Source organism: Dipodomys spectabilis, unplaced genomic scaffold (genome assembly GCF_019054845.1).
Source record: "Dipodomys spectabilis isolate Male_0828 unplaced genomic scaffold, ASM1905484v1 ptg000018l, whole genome shotgun sequence".
Taxonomy (NCBI): domain Eukaryota; kingdom Metazoa; phylum Chordata; class Mammalia; order Rodentia; family Heteromyidae; genus Dipodomys; species Dipodomys spectabilis.
In genome coordinates, this window is record NW_024870695.1 from 14070349 (window position 1) to 14094541 (window position 24193).

Here is a 24193-nt window from a genome sequence, read left to right on the forward strand (position 1 = left end):
GACGCTGAGGAAGTCAATCCTGGAGGCAGGAAATACCTGCAGTGACTCTGCTCCCAAGTCAACACATCCATCCCCGCTGGACAGCGCACGTCAGAGAACTACTGGCTAGGTGTGAGTCACTTTATGATCCCCTCCTACAGAATTCTTCCTGTTGTCTGACCACCTGCTTAGAGACAACAGGTGCATCCACTGCTTTCTTTCTGAGGAGAACTTAGGTCTAGTCAATCAGAGCCCACATTCCCCCCCCCCCCACAACAAGTTTCAGCAGGCTTCTCCCCAAAGGGCACAGAGGGCTCCTTGCAGGGAGAAGCTCTCAGCCCCACCCCTGAAACCACCCACCCCCTCACCCTAGGCCTGCCCAACCTGCCCAGGTTACCTCGACATTCATACATGGCTCTGCCTGAGAAATAGAGGAGATGGTGGCTGTGTAGGGACAAATTGCCTCCCTGGGTTTCTGCCCCTCAGAGAGCTGAGATGTCTGGGTAAGACTGTGGTCAGAAGAGAACAGAAGGTATCACCCTGGGCCAGACTCTTCCTTCAGTGGGTCTGGCCCACATGGGAATGTGACAACATAGTGCCTATTTGTTGAATGCATGTGATATGCCAGGGCCCCTGTGTGGCAGCACCATGGCTAACAGCAGAGTGGCCTCTTTTGTTTTCTTTTTTCTTTTTTGTTGGTCATGGGGCTTGAATTCAGGGCCCGAGCACCATCCCTGAGCTCTACCACTTTGGTGATTAATTGGAGATAAAAATCTCAAGCCTCAGGGCTGGGAAGGTGGCTCAGTGGTAGAGCACTTGCCTTGTATGCATGAGGCCCTGGGTTCGATTCCTCAGCACCACATGAGCAAAAAGAAAAAAAGCCGAAAGAGGCGCGCTGTGGCTCAAGTGGTAGAGCGCTAGCCTTGAGCTGAAGAGCTGAGGGACAGCGCCCAGGCCCAGAGTTCAGGCCCCACGACTGGACCCCCTCCCAAAAAAAATCTCAAGCCTTTCCTGCCTTAGCTAGCTTTGAACCTCGATCTTCAGATCTTGAATGGCTAGGATTACACGCATGAGCTGCCAGTGCCCAGCTCAGAGTAGCCTCTTGAAGCAAAGGTGCTGGCCACCCTGCAAACCACCCTAATTTCTCCCCTATACTTGAACTTGAGCTAGGAAGGGAATGCACAGAGGAGAAGGAGACAGGACAGCAGTGTCCCTAGGCTGGCACCTGCCTAGCAATTGCAAGGTCAAGTTTAAACCCTATCGACAGGAGGAGTGGGGAAAGGGGAAAGTGAAAAATGGCCAGGCTAATCATTTCAGTTGTGCTCCTTTCTGACTAAGTAACCTCAAGGTCATCATTTAAGGTCACATGGGCTCTCACTTGTTCAGCTACAAAATGAACTTGGGAGAGAAGCCTAGCAAAACTGCTAAACATTCATCTAGGACTAGCTGGGCACTGATGGCCCACACTTATAATCCTAGCTACTCAGGAGGCTGACATCTGAGGATTGAGGTCAGAAGCCACCTTGGGGAAGACAAATCCAAGAGATTCTTATTTCCAACTAACCAGTAAGAAAGCCAGAGGAGTAGTGGCTCAAGTGTTAGAGCACCAACCTTGAGTAAAAAATGTTAAGGGAGGGGCAGGGAGTGTGGCTTAGTGGTAGAGTGCTTGCTAGCATGCATGAAGCCCTGGGTTTGATTCCTCACTGCTATATAAACAGAAAAGGCCAAAAGTGGCGCTGTGGCTCAAAGTAGTAGAGAGCTTGCCTTCAGCAGAAAAGCTCAGGGACAGCACCCAGGCCCTGAGTTCAAACCCCACAACCAGGGGGGGAAAAAGTTACAGGAAAGCCTGAGGCCCAGAGTTCAAGCCTCAGTACCTGCACAATAGAATTCATCCAGCACTGGCATGTGTGCAATGCCATAGCTCCACACTCCATCCCATCTTCGGGGTGTACTCTGCCTCCCAAATGCCCCCAGCCCACCCCCTCGCATCCACCACCCTCACCAAACTGCTCTGTAACCCTCTGTCCCCTGGCAGTCCAGGCTGATTGTCTTAAGGTTCTGACCAGCAGGCCCCATGGGACAGGCCTCCAACCTTCACACCCCCTCCACCCTTCTTCTATGTTCCTGTCCTCCTGGCTTCCTTCCAATTTCTGAAAGGACAAGACAACTTCCAGCCTGGGGTCCTTTGCACTGCTGTTTCTGGAATGTTTCTCTCTTTCCCTGATTCCCTCCCTGCCTAAGTAATCCACACCCTAATTAACTCCTACCAACCTGGAGTCCTCAGCACAATTGTCCTTCCCAAGCCAGGTGCTGGTAGCTCACGCCTGGAATCCTAGCTACTCAGGAGACTGAGATCTGAGGATCGCGGTTCAAAGCCAGCCCAGGCCAGGAAAGTCCATGAGACTCTTCAATTAGCCACCAGAAAACTGTAAGTATCACTGTGGCTCAAATGGTATAGCACTAGCCTTGAGCTGAAGAGCTGAGGGAGCCCAGGCCCAGAGTTCAAGCCTACGACTGACCAAAAAACAAAACAATGTCCTTCCCCAAAGCATCTTCTAGCTGGTGCAGATCCATGTGAGGCTAGACTGACCAATACAACTCAGCTGCTGTGAGTCCCCGGGGGTGAGCTCTGTGCTGCTTTGCAGGGGGTAGGGACACGTAGCCCAGCATGGGTGCTCAGCACATTGATTCTGAATGTGGGGGATGCAGGAGCCTCTGGGCACAGACCCACCCCCTGGGGGTCTGCCATTGCTGCAGCTGCTTCAGTCTTGGGTTCATATATTTACACCCCCACCCCTTCCTCCTAGGGAACCATGTCTGAAAGTGGGGAGGGGGGGCCACTGGAACAAGGACGTAAGAGTAGGGGAGACAAGGGACACGGCTTCCATCCTTCCTACAGCTGTGCCTCTCCCCTGCAAGTCATGCCTGGCACCAGCCCTTCTCATAGGGTCTCAAGCATCTCAAGCATGCCAAGCTTTTGCCCCAAGGCATAGCGCTTGCCTATCCGGTCCTCAGTGTGCTCCCACTGCTACGCAGCACTGCGACCTGGCACTTGCCTTTCCTCCCGTGTCTTGCCTTGATGGACCCCTGTCCTTCAGGACTCAGCTGAACAGTTTCCAAACAGCTTTCCTAGCTGGCAAACTGAGCAATGTGCCAGCGTTCCACGGCAGCAGCGTTAGCTCAGGTTCCAGCCCAGGTGTGTCCTCCCATCTGCCAACAGAGCCAGGCTCCCAGCCACCTCATCTCATGCCTCATTACCACCAGTTTCTCCCTTTAGGCCCAGCCCAAAGACACGCCCCCTCTCTGGGGCCTCAGTTTCCTAGTGTGCACTCAGACACAAGGAAGCAGCTTGGGGGTGAAATCTCAGGAAGAATGGCTTAGTGGAGGAAGATGGGAGGGCAAGTGGAGAGACAAAGGAAGAGGGGAAAGAGAAAGGAGAGAGGGAAGGGAAGGATGGCCAGCCAGGAGTGAGGAGCGCCAAGTATGCGAAATACGCCAGCCCCTGAGCTATGAATAGTGTAGCCTGGGCTGGCAGCCCAGGTGAGCCCTTCCTACAGCAGCCCCCCACCCGATCCTTCCCAGTGGAGTTTGCAAGCGGGCCTGAAATAGGGCATGGGCTGAGGATGTATGCTTCTGGAAATAAAAGCTGAGCAGTAGAAACGAAGGGTGTGGTCATGAAAATGAGATGTAAATAAATAGCAGCAGGCATCTCTGGATTGGTGGATCCCTGCCCAACTGGAGCTCTGGTTGAATAGACACTCAACAAAAGGCAGTACCCAGCCCCCAGCCTCTGCATAGGGCCCCTGCCCACAACTTGCTGGGGCTGCATTTCCCAAGCTGGGAGGTCCACTCTTGCTGTCCCATAGCTGAAATCCCAGCAACACAGTGTGGCTTCTGGAGACTTCTCACCTTCTCTGCCAATGCCCTAGAAAGATTCTACCCCCTTCAGTGATGTCCCTGACCACCCCAGCCCCAGACCAGCCTTGCCTCCTCCCAGTTCATAGATCTAATAGACAGCTGAAAACAGAAAGTGACAACTTCCCCAGCCTCCTCTCCTTCCTTCCTTCCTTCCTTCCTTCCTTTGCCAGGAATGGGGCTTGAACAAAGCCTCATGCTCTTACTTCACTTCTTTCTCAAGGCTGATACTCTACTATGTGAGCCACACCTCCACTTCTGGCTTCTTTGGTGGTTGAGGTAAGAGTCACACAGACTTTCCTGCCTGGGCTGGCTTTGAAGGCCAATCCTCAGATCTCAGCCTCTTGAGTAGCTAGCATAGGTATGAGGCACTGGTGCCGGGCCTCCCAGGCACTTTCTTGTCAGGGAATATAATAGTGACCACAGAGCTAGGAGTAGGAAAGAGAAAGGCCCAATTTTCAATTTGGATGCTGGGTGATATTTACCCTCTCAAGTTCTCAGTTCTTGCATCTTACATGCCAACACCTTGTTTGTTTGTTTTTGTTTTTGGGGTCCGGTCATGGGGCTTGAACTCTGGGCCTGGGCGCTGTCCCTCAGCTCTTCAGCTCAAGGCTAGCACTCTACCACTTGAGCCACACTCGCCTCTTCCAGCTTTTTTTCTTTTTGCTTATGTGGTGCTAAGGAATCGAACCCAGGGCCTCATGCATGCAAGGCAAGCGCTCTACCACTGATCCACCTTCCCAGCCCCCATGCCAACACCTTATGATGGCCTTTGAACCTCTATCAGAAGGGGTTTCTCTAAAAAATTCTCAACTTGGGAGCTGAAGCTGTCACTCAGTGGTATAGTGCTTGTCTGGACTGTATGAAACGCTAGGTCAATCACCCTTCCCACAACAAGAAAAAGGTGGGGATGAGTGGGGGAAATCCTCAGCCTCACCAACTAGTCTTTCTCTCTCGCCATCTTCCTTTTTTTGCAGTTTTGTGTATGTGTTTCTGGGAACTGAATCTAAGTCTTTAATGCTAGGCAAGCAAACTACCACTTAAGCCATACACTCAGTTTTTTGCTTTTATTATTTTTTTTGCATGCATGATAGTCCTAGGGTTTGAACTCAGAGCATAGGTGCTATCCCTGAGCTTTTGTGCTCAAGGCTAGCACTCTACTACTTGAGCCAAAGCTTCATTTCTAGCTTTTTTTGGTGGTTAATTAGAGATAAGGGTCTCACAGACTTTCTTGCCCAGGCGGGCTTCAAACCTCAGTCTTCAGATCTAGGCCTCCTGAGTAGCTAGGATTACAGGCATGAGCCACCAGAGCCCAGCTGCTTTTACTAGTATTGTTAAAATTGCCCAGGGTTGGCCTTGAGCCTGAGATCCTTCTGACTCTGGTATGATCCTGGGAGCTCCACTTGAGGAGCTAGGATTAGAGGTATATATCACTATGTACTGGTTATGGCAGTACTGGCTATGGCAATTCTATCCAGCTACTCTGTCTCCATCTTTTTTTTTTTTTTTTTTTTTTTTGTGAGTCATGGGGCTTGAACTCTGGGCCTGGGCTCTGTCCCTCAGTTCTTCATCTCAAGCCTAGCATTCTACCACTTGAGCCACAGCTCCACTTCTGGTTTTCTAGTGGTTTATTGGAGATAAGAGTCTCACGGACTTTCCTGCCTGAACTGGTTTTGAACCATGATTCTCAGATCTCAGCCTCCTGAGTAGCTAGAATTGCAGGCATGAGCCACCAGTGCCCAGCTCTGTCTCCATCTTTAAACTTTATCCATCACCTTTGTGACATTCACACTCACAGAATGTCACAGTGAAGTATCTGTGTCTGTGCTGGGTTCAGGTTTTACATTATGTTAGTAAAATCTTGGGTGAGGGGATCATAGTTGTATTCTGGACTGGCAAGTAGTGATGTAATTCTCACAGGCTATGTTTCAAAAGTCATAGTGGAGATTTTCATTTGGTTTGGGGGCAGTCAGAAAAGCAGATAAGGAACCTCTAGAGGGGTCAGGACTGTGTTTTATTCATCCGGGTCCCAAGAGCATCCGGAACACAGATCGCATGCTTGTAATGACCACCTACAGAACCATGGCTGGTTTGCTTTAACATTCTGCTCACTGCCTGTTTTTTCCCAAGCATGGAGCCTCCCATGCCACTCTAGGCTGAATTAGGGAAAGAGCAGGAAGGACAAAGTATGCCAGCCTTGCCTGGGAATGTACTCAGCAGCCCCAAGCCATGCCTGATCTCTCAGAAAGTCTTCTCCTTACCAATAGAAGACCAAGACCTCTGGGAGCCAATGGAGGAGACAGAGGTTGCGGGGGGGGGGGGGGGGGGGGGGGGAGGTAGGGGACTATTGTCCTCTCACCACCGGCCCCAACCTGTCATATGGGGCCCTCATTTCCTGCCTCCTCTCTTTCTGATGTTCTCCCTCTCTGGGCTCCAGGCCCACCTCAGCTGCCCCCACAGGTCCCCCAGGTGCAGCAAGGTGGAGGGGCCCAGGGCCAAGGCTTCATTAGAGCTAATGAGGGCTCCGCTCTGCAGATGCCAGCCCAAGATACAGGCAGCACCAACGTGGCTCCGGGGACCTCAGCTCCCTCCTCCTCTCTGGCCACACCTCCAGGAGACTTCCCAAATACAGCAAGGGCAGTGGCAGGTCACTTAATGATGGGCTGCATTCTGAGAAGTGCTCAGGGGGGTGATTTCATCACCGTGAGAACCCCACGGTGTACTTACACAAGCTGAAACGGCCACCATTTCACTAGGTTGATATCATCTCATGGGACCACTGACACAGGCTGCATCGAGCGGTGGCTGAAATGTCACTAGGCAGGGCAGGGCAGGACTGTGCAGTGCTGTGACTCCAGAGAGGGGGATGGGGGCTTGAATTAGATCGCAGCATCAGAGTGGGACAAGGCTCAGGGCACCCTTGTCCACTGCGCAGTCCAAATCCAAACACATGAAGCCCCACTTCCTCCTCAAAACTCTGGGAACTCACCAGTAGAAACCTGCTCCTTCCTCTCCCTCTTCCTGGCCTCACAGCAGGTCAAAGCACAGGCTCTTCCACCAGCTTCCTTCCTTCTTGCCTATCCCTTCTGCTCTGCCTCATCCTCTCGGCCTGTCCTTTCTCTAAGCCTCAGTTTCCCCAAAGGGAAAATGGAGAGACAGGAGAAGAGGTTTGGCCTCCAATATTCCTCTATCTGAAACAGACAAAGGTGTGCCCTCTCTAGTGGGCTTTCCTCTCCTTTCCTCCCATCCTTTCTCCTTCTTTCTCTTCCTTTCCTTTCCAAAATCATACTGTTTCCTCCACATCAAAGGTAAGGGAAACTGTGGTGAAGAGTGGAGGTCTCCACTCAGCCCTTTCTAAGCCTTCTAAGGGCTCCTTGGAGCAGGGAAAGCCCAGATGGCCCAGATCGCCACTTCCCTCCCTAAGGCTCTAAGACCTACGTGTCCCTACCCAACTACCCAATGCTCCCAAGGAAGAAAAAGCTGCTGGTTTAGGAAGCCAGCGGCAGACAGAAATCAAACTGGAGACATAGAAACCAAGCTCCCGGCCAAAAGGAACTCTGCCTTTCCCTACATTGACCCCCACCTTGGCACCAAGACCCCTGGTGGCTGTCTTCCCACATGGGTCCTATGTGCTCCCCCAGCCCGCCACATTCCTCTAGGCCCCAAGCCTCCCAGTGCCTGCCCACCCCACAGAGGCAGCCCAGGCTCTCCACCATCTTACTGTCTCCTCCCGAGCTTTGAAAGGGTCTCACTTCAAAGACAACCTGCCTGCAGAGGGCTCAGCCAGACCTAGGGCCAACTCCTCGGCCAGATTCCAGGGCAGCGAGGGACAAAGGCCCCACTGTTTCCCCGACCCCCATACGCCCCCAAATGCATTGGGCATAAGAAGGCTTTCTTTCCCCAGTTCCGCTCCTTACAGACCCAGGCTCCTTGTCACAGGGAGTAGCCCTGAAGAGGCTTGGGGGGGGGGGGGCAAGAGCTCCCAGTTTCCCCACCCCTAACCCTACCCACTCAGACCCCTCAGGCATGCCGGATGACCAGACAGCCTTGGGGTGGGCTTCAGGATCAGTGACTTCTTGACTAATGGCTCAGGCTCCTCCCCACCCCTTAGCCTCCAAGCCCTTCAGCACTGTGATGGCCTCCTGCCTGTTTCCACCCACCAGAGCCATGCCCATCCTTCCAGGCCTCCTCCAGGCAGGCTCTCAGGTTCCCAAGAGGCCAAGCATCTGACTCACTCCCATAGCATGAGAGAGGAGGTAGGTGTCTGATGGCTTATCCCACAGCTGGTCCTAAAGCAGAGCCCTAGGGTTTCCTGGGCTGACCTCTCCTCCAGTGACTGAGTTCTCTGCGGTCCATATTTCTGTCCAGTCTGATCTTGTCCATCTCTGGTGATGGAGGCTTTGTTACCTCCAGGATCAGCTGACTTCTTTTTCACATTACTCTGACTATCAAAGGTTCCTTTTATTGAGCCAAAGGTGTGTTCTCTGGGCTTGTCTAGCATGTGCAAGGGATCTAGGTACCACTCCCAGATCAAAACAAACAAAAATATCTTCTCATTTCCATCCATTGATTATTGTTTTAGTTGCTGCTAATAGTTGGGATTACCAAATGATATTCATTTTGCCTGTGTTACCTCATTCGATCCTTTTGATAATTTTGTTATTATTTCAGGGATAAGAACACTGAAGCTGAGCTGGGAAGGTGGCTCAAGTGGTAGAGCGCTAGCCTTGAGCTGAAGAGCTGAGGGACAGCGCCCAGGCCCAGAGTTCAAGCCCCACGACCGGACCCCCCCCCCCCAAAAAAAAAAAAAGAACACTGAAGCCAAAGCTAGGTGCCTGTGGCTCATGCCAATAATCCAAGCTAGTCAGGAGGTTGAGATCTGAGGATGGTGTTTTGAAGCTAGTTGGGTAGGAAAGTCTGTGAGACACTTATCTCCAATTAACCACCAAAAAGCCAGAAATGGGGACTGTGACTCAAGTGGTAGAGCACCAGCCTTGGGCAAAAAAAGCCAAGGGACAGTGTCCAGACCCTAAATTCAAGCCAGAGCTCCAGCACCAACACCAGCACCAAGAATAAAAACAGAAACACTGAGGCTGAAACAATTAAGTTGTCCAATGCCACACAGCGAATTATGGAAACCAGAACTTCAGCAGGCTGAAGCCAGGAGGCGGTATACTAAACCACAGCGGGTGGCCAGGCCCAGGCTGCTCCTCTTCCCACACTGGCCTGCTATGTGAGACGGTAAACTGTGTCTCCTACACGTTCTATCCTATCCTAGCATACACTCCCCTCCCACCCCCATCACCCACTGTTAGCACAAGATGAAGAATGACCTGGAACATTGACTAATATTAATTCAAACCAGCGAAGAAAGAACAGTGAGGGGGAAGGGGTCATCTGCTCAGGTGCATAAAGGTTGGAGGAGGACTGAGATGTCCCTGGACCTAAGGTTTAGGGCTGAAGATGATTAGAAATCCAATACTTTTTCTTGCGAGAGATGAAGAATTGATCGTTATGATCTGGGGGTATCACTCAATGGTTAAGTGTTCGTCCAACACAAGAGTTGCTTAAAAATTGAATTATGGCCAGCTAATGGAAGCTCATGTCTGTAATCCTAGCTACTCAGAAGGCTGAGATCTGAGGATTGACCTTCAAAGCCAGCCTGGGTAGGAAAGTCCGTGGGACTCTCATCTCCAAATAAGCTATTCAGAAAAGGCTGGAAGTAGTGCTGGGGCTCAAGTGCAGAGTGCTAGCTAGCCTTAAACAAAAAGAAGCTCAGGTGGGGCTGGGAAGGTGGCTCAGTGTTAGAGCGCTTGCCTTGCATGCATGAGGCCCTGGGTTCAATTCCCCAGCACCACATAAGCAAAAAGAAAAAAAGCCGGAAGAGGCGCTGTGGCTCAAGTGGTAGAGCGCTAGCCTTGAGCTGAAGAGCTGAGGGACAGCGCCCAGGCCCAGAGTTCAGGCCTCATGACCGGACCCAAAAATTTAAAAAAAAAAAAAGAAGCTCAGGGACAGCACTTAGGCCCTGAATTCAAGCCCCAGGACCAACCAAAAAGGAAAAAAGAATTGAATTATGACAAGCCCTGCCCCAAACTAGACTCAGGTCACCCTCCAGCTTGACAGGGACAGTCTTTCCACAAGGTGACACACTGAGATGAACACATGAGAGCCAGAGGGATGGTCTAACCCGTAGTCTTTCCCCACATGCTCATTCCTCAGCATTGTCCTCTTTAAACTCTCCGCGAAGAAGCAGACTGAGAACAAGAGAGAATCAGGAGCCTGGGATCCCCCAGTGGCCTGTGGTGGCCTAGGAGGGGCAGCTGGATGAGCTCTCCCTCCCTCGAGCTTCAACTCAGACCTCTTGGTGTAGAAAACACCTCCAGGTTCCCTTCCCAAATCCCCAACCCCACCTTCTTCCGAAGGATTAGGTTACAGGAGTCTGTGGTACGCCATATCCTGTCCCATCATTCATGAATTTTAGTCAGTCATCCAACAAGAATTCTTGGGGTACCGGTTGCATGCCAGGTTCTGTGGGTGACCAGACAAACATGATACCTCTGGGTTGCTTGGAATGAGATTACAAGCATGGTCAACTTCTCAGCTCTGCCACTTCTTTGTTGTGACACCTTTGTGTCAGTTTTCCCATCTGTTGAATGGGACTAGGATAATGTACTACTCAGTGGTAAGCACTATGGCTATGGTTGCTATTATTATTTTTTTCTTGCCCTTGAGCAACTTAGGATGTGGAGACTGATGTGTAAGGGGACCATGACAATACCAGGGAGAGAGATGGTCGCAGGGCACCCCAGGGGCCAGGGCCCAGTGGCTCCCCTGGCTTGTATTTCACAAACATTTATGGAGAACTGCTCAGTGCCAGGCTCTGTTGCTGGTCACTGGGGACACAGAGATGAACAAGACACATTGTCCACTCAGTCCTGCCCCTCTCTGCCCTCCCCTCTCTGTCTCAGAGCCCAGTGCTACTGGCAGGGTGGGGGCAGGGGACACCCAGAACAGAAGGATGGAGGGAGCAACTTGGTCTGGAAGTCAGGGGGTCACAGCTGGGGCTGTGTGGCATCAATGTCTCGCCCTGTAGTCTGGGAAGTTGGACAAGATGGCTGCTTTAGTCTTAACTATTCTGACAAGTGATATACACTCAACAGGGCTCTAAACTTCTCCAGAAGTCCCAAGGCCACCTGAGCCTGATGTCCCACTGAGGCTACTGGGGAAGAGATACCCGCCTGGTACAGCCTGGCACTGCCCTGCTGACAAGCTGGCACAGTTTCACAAGGCACAGGGGCCTGGGTCTGAAGGCAGGTTGTGTGGAGGGGTGGAGCGCCTGGGGAAGGCTGTGCCAGCTCCCACAGGCCCTGTTCATGGCACTGTCTGCGGAGGGTGACAGAGCAGGATCATTAAAACCAGGCTTTGTCCAAACCCCTGAGCAAGCCAATACCCCACCTTTGAATCCCTGTAGCCAACAGAGCAGGGCTGATGTGCCTTTGGAAAGAGAGCTCCGACTGGCTAACCCAGGACCCTGGTGCGTGTGGGCTGGTATGGATGGGGTGGGGAAGGCTGGAGGAGTGGCTGGACAGATCCACCACCTGCATCCATGGCCGAACATCTGGGCTTCATCACCCCTGAGGACAAGAACAAGACAAGTGACCAAGCTCCAACCCAGAAAGAGACTGACTTGATCTGGGGCTGTGTCCACGATGGACACAGATTTGAGGTGGGCCAGACAGGAGAGGGAGGTGCTGGAAAGTCCAATAGGGAAGGTGATGGCTCCATGTCATGCCAATGGCCACTTCCCACTCTGGCTCTGCTACTTACTACCCATGAGACTTTGTGCCTTAATGTCCTCCCTCCACTGCAACATAGGGACAGTAATGGTACCCCCTCACGGTGATACTGTGAGGATGAAACAGGTAATCTGCATAAAACCTGGCCCAGAGGAACTGCTATCTATGCCTAGTTATCAGCAACTCTCCTTAAAGTACTAAGTCCTTCTTGGTACTTCTTCTTAAAGTACTAAGCCAAGTGCTGGTGGCTCATGTCTGTAATCGTAGCTTACCCAGGAGGCTGAGACCTGAGGATCTCAGCTCAAATCCTAGGCATTAAGTCTGTGAGACTCTTATCTCCAATTAATCACCAAAAAGCTAGAAGTGGAGTTACGGTTCAGGTGATGGAAAGCCAATCTTGAGCAAAGCTCAAGGGCCTGGACAGTGCCCAGGCCCTGAATTCAAGCCCAGCACTGGTACACACACACACACACACACACACACACACACACACACACACACACACACACACACACACACACACACACATGAAAACACACACACACAGAAGAGGAGCATTAATGTAGGTGCTCATCCGACTATATTTGTGTGCTCTGGATATCTACATTGGGATCAATTGAAGGAAACATCCCTGCATGATGCTCTAGACTGCTCTGTAGTGGTGCACCTCACAAGCTTGACCTTGGAAGTTCTCCTGAATATCTAACTAGAGTCCCTTACATCGTCAGTCCAGTCTTGCTTTGTAGTCTGTCTTTGAACATTACACATGGAAAAGTCCTTCAAAGCAGCCCTGCAATGAGGGATGAAGCAATTTGCTGCCCACTCTTGCACTGCCCTGCTCTGTCACCAACACCCTCCCTCACCCCCGTTCCTATTTATGTCAACAATGTTTCACTACTTCACCTTAAGTTCAGAGTTGGGCTGAGGAGGGGACACAGAGAACCCCCAAGCAGGCTGCCCTCCCACAAGGCCTGCTTTCCAGGTCCAGTGTCCTTCTGCGTCAGCTGGGAGCCTCTCAAAGCCATCTTCTAATCACTTCTCTCTTCAGTGCCCTGGCTACCATCAGAAGACCCAGTCTCTATCCCTGCAATATCACTGAAGAGATCAGACTCATCCTCTATAAATGGCTACAGTGACACTCACACCTCCCTGGCCATTCAGGGCTCTGAGGCCCTGGAATTGAGCATGATCCAACCTCAGCCTGGGGGAAAAATCTCTGTTCTCTTCCTTCCCAAGGGCAAGGCAGGGCCTGGGACCCAAGACCTTAGAGTTCCCCAGCCACCTGGGGGCCATTCCAACTACACAGCCAGTACGTGGTGAAACCAGCTAGGGCTGGGGGACTTTAGGCCAGAGTTTGGAGGTAAAAGGACTGGTTACATAATGGATATTGAAATGGCATGCCAATGAACACATCTCAGCAGAGCTGGCCACTTTTGAAAAATGGGGCTGTTCGCCCTGGCAGAGGGGAAAGGAACCATGTGGGATCAGCAAGCCATCCACCCCCAGCTGGGCCACCCAGAGAGGGTGGAGATAGAGGGGAATGGAGATGAAGTATGTGTTGTTGGGGGGGTTGGGGGGTGGGGAGATCCCGGGGACTCATGCTTAATGACCTCCACCCCCGCCCCCTGTCCATCCTGAATTTCAAGTTCATAATGAGGAAACATATTTTGGCTGCAGGGATGGGAGAGAGAGAGAGAGAGAGAGAGGCAAACCAAGGAAGAACTGAGCAGAACCAGCTCCAGAGAAACAGTTCTGTCCCAGAAAGAGTTTGCAAAGCATATGCCTGCAGGGCCAACCCTGGAGAGGGCTGGAAAGAAGAGGGGGTGCGGCTGCCCTGCACCCCATCCAAAGAGAAAGAGGCTTCAACTCAGGCCTTGACCGACGCTAACTTGGACCCCAGGGAACTTCCTTTCCAAACTCAGGAAAACTACTGGCCTGACAGTGCTTGCGCCTTCAAACTTGAGAAGCCTCTGTGCGGGTGCTTGCCTAGACCAGGCCTAGGGACTAGGGGAGGCAGGGGACTGGCCCCATGGTGGGAGGGGGAGTGCCCCCCCCAAGGCCCTTGCTGGCCCTTGCCCAGCCTCAGCAGCTGGCAGATGAAAGAACCCAAGCAAAGCAGCCCAGCGCTGAGTAATGCCCCTGGCACCCCGCGCGCCCAGACCCACCCACAGCCAGCCGGAGGGGGCAGGAGGGAGGGCAGCCCGGCCTGCAGGGCTGGGGTCCCGGGCCTGGCGGCTCTCTTCTTCAGCATCCAGAGGAGCGGCGCCCCCCAGCCCCAAGCCTGGTAGCCAGCGTGTCGCGCGAGGGTGGACCCGGCGACAGGGGGCGAGTGTGGCCCGGGGCCGGGGACGCGGTGCCCGGCCCCTGCCCGCCCGGCCGCCGCCGTCCCGCCCGGGACCCCCTCCCCCACGGCCTCTCCCTCCAGCTGTGCCGGGCCAACGGAAAACGAAAACTCGGGCAGAGGAAACGGCGGCAGGAGCCCCGCCTGAACAACCCGGACAAAAGGCGCCCCCCCCCCCCCCCCCCGCTCCCTGCGGCCTCGCCACAAGGGGCCTGGCACCGCCACCCCAGGGGTGGCCCCTGCCCCGCCGGCCCCCCGGGCCTCCGCTGAGCTCCCTCCTGGCCGCCCCTGGGAGGGGCAGCTCGCTCTTCGGCCCCCACCCCAGCCCGTCACCACCCCCACGTTCCCCGCAGCGCCCCCCCCACACACCCCGGTGTCCGGGGCCGTGCGCCCCAGGCCCGCGCCCGCCCGCCGTGGGGAGTGGCAGCGACCCGGGCCCCGCCGCGCCCGGACCCGCCCCTTCCCGGCCCAGCGCCCTCACCTGGTGGGGCCGGGGCTCCGAGCGCGGCGGGATCCCGACCAGGCAGAAGGCGACTCCATTCATCGGGTGGCAGCGACGGCTCTGCTGCCCGGGCACTGCTGGGGGCGCGGGCCAGAGACCCGGGGGGGCGGGCCGGGGGCGGGGCCGGGCGCGGGGTGCCCCGGGCCCGCCCCCTCGCTCCGCCCCCTGACACCCCAGTGCTGGCGACCGACCCGGCGCACCTGCGGCCTCTGTCCACTCGGAGCAGCAGGGGTCAAAGCGGGCTGAGACCTGGGTCTCCACCCAGCCTGGCGCAGAGATGAGATCGCAGCTAAGGAAGTTTGTGTCGGCCTTCGGGGGACCGGCCCGGATAGAGGGTGCTCCAGGACACAGAACCCAGGGAGCAGCATCCGGAGAGGCAAAAGGCAACGGCCAGAGATGGCCAGAAACAGAGCCCCAAAGAGCCAGAAAGCACGAGAGGCAGAGCCAGAGACCAGACGATGCAACCCGGAATCTGAGTGAAGAAAAGGCCGGGCTTAGCTGCAGGCTAGAGACTCTGCAAAGTCGAGGCATCAGGGAAGATCTGGTGTGGGGATGCCCTGGCAGTGTTAGCCAGGAGCTCACAGTGGACTCAAGGCTGGGAGACACTGGTCTGGTAGATGTCTGGCCCTCTGGAGCCCACCTTCACTGAGGCCTGTGGCTCAGACACATGCCCCTCACGGTCACATGGTCTTCATGGCTTCACTCTGAACTGGACCTCAAAAGACAGCCTGAGCCAACTTCTCATTTCCCTGCACTCAACAGGATCCCTCCAGCTCATCCTCTAATAACCAAGAAAGGGTAGCCCCTCCTGTCTCTCATTGGGCTAGAAAGGTGTTTCTGCTAAGTCCTAGTCTTCCTCCTCCTTACTTCCTACAGCCCATGATGACCTCATCTCTATGCCTTTTTGCAGATTTTGTGTTTTTATTTTTTATTTATTTTTTGCTGGTTAGTCCTGGGGCTTGAGCTCAGGGCCTGGCCACTGTCCTTAAGCTTCTTTTGCTCAAGGCTAGTACTCTACCACTTGATCCACAGCACCACTTCCAGCTTTTTTCTGTGTATGTGGTACTGAGCAATCAAACCCAGGGCTTCATGCATGCTAGGCAAGCACTCTACCACTAAGCCACCTTCCCAGCCATGTGTTTTTATTTTCATTTTGTTCTACTGGGGCTTGAACTCAGGAAGGCAAGCACTCATCCAATGAGTTACACCCCCAGCCCTTTGCTTGCTTTTGGCCTGGGCTGGCTTGGGACTGAGATCCTCCTACCCTTTCCTTCATGTAGTGGAAATTATAGATGTGAACTTCCACAACTGGCTTGTTCTTTGAGACAGATTCTTTCCCAGGCTGGCCTCTAATTGTGATCCTCCAATCCTCCAAACTCTATTTCCTAAGTAGGCCTTCTTGTGTTTTTTTTTGTTTGTTTTTTTTGTCAGTTGTGGGACTTAAACTCTGGACCTGGGCACTGTCCCTCAGCTCTTCAGCTCAAGGCGAGCACTCTACCACTTGAGCCACAGCACCACTTCCAGTTTTCTAGTGGTTTATTGGAGATAAGAGTCTCATGGACTTTACTGTCCGGGCTGGCTTTGAACCATGATCCTCAGATCTCAGCCTCCTGATTAGCTAGGATTACAGGTGTCAGCCACCAGTGCCCAGCCCTTCTTACAGTTTTAAAGGTTCCTGTAATTCCTGGGTTATGAAGAAAAGATAGAAGCCATAAAAAAATAGGAGATTTGGGGGCTGGGAAGGTGGCTCAGTGGTAGAGCGCTTGCCTTGCGTGCCTGAGGCCCTGGGTTCGATTCCTCAGCACCACATAAGCAAAAAGAAAAAAGCCGGAAGTGGCGCCGTGGCTCAAGTGGTAGAGTGCTAGCCTTGAGCTGAAGAGCTGAGGGACAGCGTCCAGGCCCAGAGTTCAGGCCCCATGACCGGACCAAAAAAAAAATAGGACATTTGGAGAGGGCAGGCCAGTGTAAGCAGGGAGCTGATTCTGTTTATTGGAATTGCCAACCCTTTGGACCAAGGAGTTCTCTTTTTCTCCTTTTCTTTTTATGGCAGCACTGGGGTTTGAACTCAGGGCCTCCGGCTCTTTTTTTTTTTTTCTTGTCAGTCATGGGGCTTGAACTCTGGCCTGGGCGCTGTCCCTCAGCTCTTCAACTCAAGGCAAGCACTCTACCACGTGATCCACAGCGCCACTTCCGGTTTTCTGGTGGTTTATTGAAGATAAGAGTCTTATGGACTTTCCTGCTTGGGCCTCCAGCTGCTTTTTTTTTTTTTCTCAAAGTTGTTGCTCTACCACTTGAACCACACCTCCACTTCTGGCTTTTTGCTGGTTAACTGGAGACAAGAGTATTTTGGATTTGTATGCCTTGACTGACTTCACCCTGGGATTATCACAACTCCGCCTCTTAAGTAGCTAGGATTATACATGTGAGCCACTATTGCCCAACCCAAGGAGTTCTCTTAACTTCTGTTTTTGTTACCATCAGCAGCGCCTGAACACTGGTCAGCCCCAAGTCCCATGTTTACACCTTTGACAAGAGGTCAGGAGCTCAGGTCCTGGGAAGAGAGTGAAGTGGCCCAGGCTCCAATTACATCATCCCTACTCCTGAGAGCCTCTGGGAGATCTGGACTGTTTTCTTTCCTATTTTATTTTTTTATTTTTATTTTTGGGTCCGGTCATGGTGCCTGAACTCTGGGCCTGGGCGCTGTCCCTCAGCTCTTCAGCTCAAGGCCAGCGCTCTACCACTTGAGCCACAACGCTACTTCCGGCTTTTTTCTTTTTTCTTATGTGGTGCTGAGAAATCGAACCCAGGACCTCAGGCATGCAAGGCAAGCGCTCTACCACTGAGCCACCTTCCCAGCCCCATGTTTTCTTTTTAATTGTATGGCTTTGTTTTGTGTTTAGTCCTGAAGCTTGAACTCAGAGCCTCTTTTTTTTTTTTTTTTTTTGTAAGTCATAGGGCTTGAACTCTGGGCCTGGATGCTGTCCTTCAGCTCTTCAGCTCAAGGCTAATGCTCTACCACTTGAGCCACATTGCCACTTCTGGTTTTCTGGTCGTTTGTTGGAGATAAGAATTTCATGGCCTTTCCTGCCCAGGTTGGCTTTGAACTATGATCCTCAGAACTCAGCCTCCTACATAGCTAGAATTACAAGCGTGAGCCACAGGTGCCCTTAGAATCTCACAGTCTTGCTTGGCTTTTTCATTCAAGATTTGATATTCTACCACCTGAGCCACAGATCCACTTCTGGCTTTTTTTTTTTTTTTCTGGGTTAATTGAAGATAAAAGTCTCACAGCCAGGGCTGTCTTTGAACTTTGATCCTCAGATCTCAACCTCCTGAGTAGAGATGATTACAGACTTGAGCCACTGGTGTCAGCCATTTCAAGCTTTCTTACTTGGAGATAACGGTTTCATAGATTTGCCTGCCCAGGTTGGTTTCGAACTGTGATCCTCAGATCTCAGCTTGCTAAACAGCTAGGATTATAGATGTGAGCCACCAGGGGTCTGCTGGAAAATGTATGCTTTTTTTTTAAGTCCCCCGTAGTCAACAGAAAAGAATCCTCTTTATAATTATGCAGGGGCAGCTAATGACGCCTTTTCCTCTCCACCCCTTTTCATCATGGTCTTGCGCAGCCAGAAGGGATCCCCTTCTTCTAGAAAGTCCTCCCTGTGCTCTAATTGCAATCTATCATAGTGCCCGGATCTTGTTCCCTAATCCAGTCCCTGCGCTGCCTCTTTCTCCCCTGTACCTCCAGGCGCCCATTGTCCTCTGGGCACAGAGGTCTTTCCTCTCAGAACAAAGGGGAGTGAAGGGTTGGCATCTGAAATCCAGGCTGAACTGAAACTGTGGGGGTCAGGAGAAGGGTGGTGGCCCCTGGGGTACCCCTGGCTCATTTTTTCCAGAGCCTGATGCCCTCAGCCCCTGTAGGAGGTGGTAAGAGGAAATGAGCTCACACTGACCGGCAAGCGAATTCCTCCCTCCACAATGCACTCACAAGCCTCCCCCACCCAGTCCCACTTCCCAGAAAGTACTGCTCTCCCCCACCCAGCTGCCCTCCCCACCTCTTCCTGCACCTTGACCTGTACCCCCCTCCTGCCTGGCCCTTCCCATCCATCTTCTCCAGGCCCTCTTCCCCCTCTCTTTCCGGCCCCTCTAGTCCCTCCCCGCCCCCTCCCAGCTTCTCAGACTCTGTGTCTCACTCTCTGCATCCTGCTGTATACCCCAAGTCCAATTTTCTCCATGGATGTTCTTCCTTTAGGATTTGGAGAAATAGAACTCCATATGTGGTGGGTAGAGCATGACCCACCCTGAGAATACTTTTTTTTGTAGGAGGGGAGGTCAGCCGTGGGGTTTGAACTCTGGCCTGGGCACTGTCCCTGAGCTCTTCAGCTCAAGCTGAGCACTCTACCTCTTGAGCCACAGCACCACTTCCGGTGTTCTGGTGGTTAATTGGAGATGAGTCTCACGGATGGACTTTTCTGCCCGAGCTGGCTTTGAACCGTGATCCTCAGATCTCAGCCTCCTAAGTAGCTAGGATTATAGGCGTAAACCACTGGTGCCTCATAAGAATACTTCTTATATGCCACCTTTTCAAGTCTTTCCCAAGCAAGTGTCCTTTCTGCATCCACAAGAGTAATTTGGAATCCCTCACCTGGGAGGGCATAGGGGAGATCAGGAGGGCAAGCTAGATGACGTTGGGGATATAAAAACTGTTGAACTTCTCCTCTTTTTTTTTTTTTTGGTGGGTCGTGGGGCCTGAACTCTGGGCCTGGGCGCTGTCTCTCAGCTCTTCAGCTCAAGGCTAGTGCTCTACTGCTTGAGCCACAGCGCCACTTCCAGCTTTCTCTGCTTATGTGGTGCTGGGGAATCAAACCCAGGGCCTCATGCATGCAAGGCAAGCACTCTACCATTGAGCCACCTTCCCAGCCCCAGGCCTGGTCTTCTTAAATCTTGACTCTACTATAAGATCCCTGCCAAACAGAGCTGGCAGGCCCGAGAGCTGACTGCAAAAGATGCAGTCTGGCTCTTTGAGATTTTGTGAGACAGGAGTGGCTGGAGAATGGGGCACCCCAGAGAAAATGTTTATCTTGGACAAAGGTAGAGTGGCAGGAGAGAGCAGGCTTCCGGGGTTGCATGGGTAGGAAATGTGGAAGGATGTGAAAGGAAATGCGGGATGTGACAGAGGAATGATGGGGCCTAGACACTTAGATTCTAGACTGGCTTAGGCACAAACTTTGAGAAGAGATGTGTCATGTCCCCTCTGGCAGGCAGCAGGGATGACAATGGAAAAGATCGAGCTAAGAGATTAGATGAGGAGGAGGATTACCAGGTCAAGGGGCAGGGAGCAACAAATATCAGAGCTTTGAGCCCTTAAGACCTAGGAAGGAGGAAGAAAAAAGATAGAAGAAGTTGGGTTCCAGTGGCTCATGCCTGTAATCCTAGCTACTCAGGAGGCTGAGATCTCAGGACTGTTTCAAAGCCAGGCAAGAAAGTCCATGAGACTCTTATCTCCATTTAACTACCAAAACAGTTAGAAGTGGAATTGTGGCTAGCCTTGAACACAAAAGGTTAGGGACGGTGCCCAGGCTCGACTGGCGTGCACACACGCGTGTGCATACACATACACACAGAGTTAAAAGAATCTAGAACCATTCCAACTTGGAATATGAGATAATCAGTTGTCTAGTTGTTCCCGGAGAGAGTGAACAGGCTAGTTGCTAAATCCTTTGTAAGGATTATTCCAGTGAAACTTTACAAAGACTCTGTAAAATACATTACTTTGTCTAACAGATAAAGAAAGGGAGGCCTAGGAAACTCAAGTATCTTACCCAAGACAACACAGGATTTTTTTTTTTTTGCCAGTCCTGGGGCTTGAATTCAGGGCCTGGCCACTGAGCTTCTTTTGCGCCATGTTAACACTCTACCACTTGAGCCACAGCACCATTTGCAGCTTTTTCTGTTTATATGGCACTAATGAATCGAAACGAGAGCATCATGCATGCTAGGAAAGCACTCTACCACTGAGCCACATTCCCAGGCCCAACCACACAGAATTTAAACCCATGTATATTAGCTCCAGAGTCCACACAGGACTTGATACCCCTGCCCAAGAACCATGAGGCTCAATACCCTTGCCCAACATCACAAGATCTGCTTTATTAAACTTCCCACTTGGAAGTATTCCTACGGAATTTGTGTTGATGTATTGGCTCACACAAAGTCCAAAGTCAAAAATTACTGTCTGTGGAGCTGGGAAGATGGCTCAGTGGTAGAGCGCTTGCCTTGCATGCATGAGGCCCTGGGTTCAATTCCCCAGCACCACATAAGCAAAAAGAAAAAAAGCCGGAAGTGGTGCTGTGGCTCAAGTGGTAGAGCGCTAGCCTTGAGCTGAAGAGCTGAGGGACAGCGCCCAGGCCCAGAGTTCAGGCCCCACAACCGGACCCCCCCCCCAAAAAAAAAAAAAAGAAAAAAAAATACTGTCTGTAATGTGTGACCTGTAGGTTTCAAGAGACTAAAGGCCATAACTAAAGACTACAACAGCGGGGCCCATCCACCAAAGGGGAAAGCGCTCCCCCTGGTGGATAAGATGAGAAAGCAGGTCTTGCACCCATGGCTTTTCACCCCCACATTTTCTCCTGTCCCCTCAAGACAATTCTACATCCTCCCAATTTGGTTCTCTAAAGCAGGTGGGATCCAGTTCAATCAAGTCAAATGATACTTATTAAGCATCTACTGCATGCAAGCTTCTGTGTGGGCTACTGGGGACAGTTTGATGAATCAGGTGTTGCGCCTGCCATTAATGAACCCCTATACTAGAGAGGGCAGTGAACCCAAACAAGGATGCCTGGGGTGCTACATGGTGCTGAAATGAAGGAAGAAGGCAGGGGAGCTTGGAAGGCAGGCCAGACTTTGAAGGCCCTCAACTGGCACAGAAAGGCCAAGGTAGGGTATTGGGTGGGGCAAGGAAACACTAAAGAGCATGCCAGTCCCTACTGCTATCCTGGTTGCCAAGTCCCTGAGGAGTCCTGTGAAAGAAATCCCACCTGAATGCCCATTGGTGGGGGGAGGAAAGCTAAAGCTTTACCCATGGGAAAAAGAGCACTGGGAAGCTGACAAACAGCCAGGCAACCTCTGAACGGCTGGCTCCAGGTGCAAATGAGGGACTGCAGTTTCCCTGGGCCAGCAGCAGGAAAAAGAGAACTACAGCCAGCTATGCCCTGGTCTGACAAATTGACAAAGATGCCTTGTGCCTGCCACTCTAGACCGGAAGTCTTTGGGAGAGTTGTGCTTAGAAAGCCTATGTCATGGGCCAGGAGAAGAAGAGGTCTTGGGCTGGGTCTTGGCCCTACTGGCTCCTAACTGTGTCACCAGCACCTGAAGCTCCAGCAACATAAACTGCATAGTTGAGCATGTAAGCAAGGCTTCACGGTGACTTATAAAGATTAGGGCATCCTCTAGCAGGGCTTTGGAAATAGTAAGACAGAGAGCAAAAGACCTGAAATGCAGAGCACCTCCTATCTACCACGCTCTTTCCATACTTAATGCCCACAGCGGCACTGGAAGATGAGTTGTTAGCCCCACTATGTAAATGAGGAAACAGGCTCAGAGAGGTTAAGTCAAGTACCTAGGAACTTCCAGCTAGAGCTCAAGACTCCACAGCAAAGCCTTTGTTCTTTCTGGGGTGGCACATTCCCTCTGGAGAGCATGGGAGACCTATCAAGCAGACTGTTCCAGCTCCAGGATACTGGATCCTATAATTCTGCCGTTCTATGTGAGGAACTTTCTGTTCTTCCTCTTCTGCTGTAGTCCCTGCCCCCCCCCCCCAGACTCTATCTAAACACCCATATTACTACCACAAGAGGCTTGTCCCACTCACCTGCCTGTCTATTCTGCCCTTCTGAAAGGTGCTTCTTTGAGAGATTCCAAGAAATAAAAGGGGAAAAAGAGCTCAGCCTCCAGTGGCTCATACCTGTAATCCTAGCTACTCAGGAAGCTGAGATCTAGGGATTATGGTTCCAAGTCAGCCTCAGCAAGAAAGTCTGTGAGGCTCTTAACCAATTAATTACCAAAAAGCTGGTAATGGAGCTGCGGCTCACAATGGTAGAGTGCTAGCCCTGAGCACAAAAGCTCAGGAACAGTGCCCAGTCCCTGAGTTCAAGCCCCAGGAATGACAAAAAATAAAAATTAAAAGAAGGGTGAGAAAGGAGGGAAGGGGGACATGGAGAAAGAAAGGAGAGGAAGAGAAGGGAGGAAAGAAGACAGGAGGGGTGGTTCCCACCTCCCCCAGGAAGCTCTGGAAATCCCCAGCAGCTGCTCCTCTCCCCTGTCTGGCCCTGAGCCAGACGTGGGTGGAGCGAGAAGAGTCCAATGAGGAGAAAGAAGGGGTGGGCCGACTATGGGGTGGGAGGGAACCCCCTTCAGTCCTGTCGCCCACTCCACCCGTAATTCCAGCCCCTTTGAGAGATTCCAGGCATGCTCCCCTTTAAGGAAACCTTACATGCCAAAATCCACACATACCAAGCAGACATATCAGCACTTGCTCTATAAAAGGATTCCTTGCTTTACAAGAGGGCTCAGCACATGGAGAACTTAAAATAGGAGCTCTCCCAGTACATGGAAAGCAGCTAGGATCTCAGAAGCACCCATACACGCTGTTTTCTGAGACCTTGAGCATCAGCAACTAGCCTGGCCCACCTAGGCCCACCCCCTCCATTCTCATGTGTGCATCATGAGAATGTCTATCATGAGAACAAGCTTCTAAGTGTCCAGGGAGCAAGCTGAGGTGCTGTGCTTGAGAGAGGTGTCTAGAACATCTAGAGAGCCACACCCCCATAGCCAGGGAGATTTCATAGCAAGCTAGAAAGTGCATGCCTAGCTGAAGCTTCCTAGTGACTCTCTGCAGAGTCAGGGCAGAAGCCCATGGCCTAAAGCTATGCATGGTGGTTGTACACCTGTAATCTCAGGCTCAGGAGGCTGAGGCAGGAGGACTACAAGTTCAAGGCCAGCCTTGGATACATAGTGAGACCTCAAGAAGAAAAAAGGAAGAAAGGAAAAAAGGAAGGAGAGGAAGGAAGAAGGGAGGGAGAGGGAGGGAAGGAGAAATGAAGGAGGTATGAAGGAAGGAAGGAAGGAGGAAAGGAAGGAAGAAGGAAAGAAGGGAGGGAGGGAAGGAGGGAGAAAAGGAGAGAAGGAAGGAAGAAAGAAGGGAGGGAGGAAAAATAGAGGGATGGGGCCATAGGTAAAGAGATTAACACAAGCAAGGAAGAAAGAGAGAAAGGGAGAGAGAGAGAGAGAAAGACAGAGAGGGGGGAGAGGGAGAGGGAAGGAGGGAGGGAGGGAGGGAAAGAGAAAGAGAGAGAGAAGAAAGCAAGCCAGTTCAATGTACGATGCCCGACTCTTCTCCCAGGGGAGGGGCTGGCCAGGTTGGGGTAAAGGAAAGCACTGGCCCCTAGAATAAGTAAAGAAAGGAAGGACACTTTGACTGTGCTGTAGAGGACAGAATTGGTGTCCCTAACCTTGCCTCTACTTTAAAATTGTGTGTGTGTGTGTGTGTGTGTGTGTGTGTGTGTTGTGTGTGTGTATTAAGGTGAAACATAACACAATACTCATTCTTTTATAATAAGCATTTCAGTGGCATTTAGTAGCCACTTGCTTTTTTTTTTT

General features: G+C 52.0%; 1 protein-coding gene across 1 annotated transcript in view; it reads right to left on the bottom strand.

Moving 5' to 3' along the window:
* The window catches only part of Arhgap23 (Rho GTPase activating protein 23), a 79568-nt gene extending 64990 nt beyond the window's left edge, over positions 1-14578 (bottom strand). Inside the window, exon 1 of the mRNA XM_042673991.1 lies at positions 14513-14578. Coding sequence (XP_042529925.1) covers positions 14513-14575 — 63 coding nt within the window. The 5' untranslated portion in view covers positions 14576-14578. The remainder of the gene's footprint in view (positions 1-14512) is intronic.
* Positions 14579-24193: the final 9615 nt, after the last annotated feature.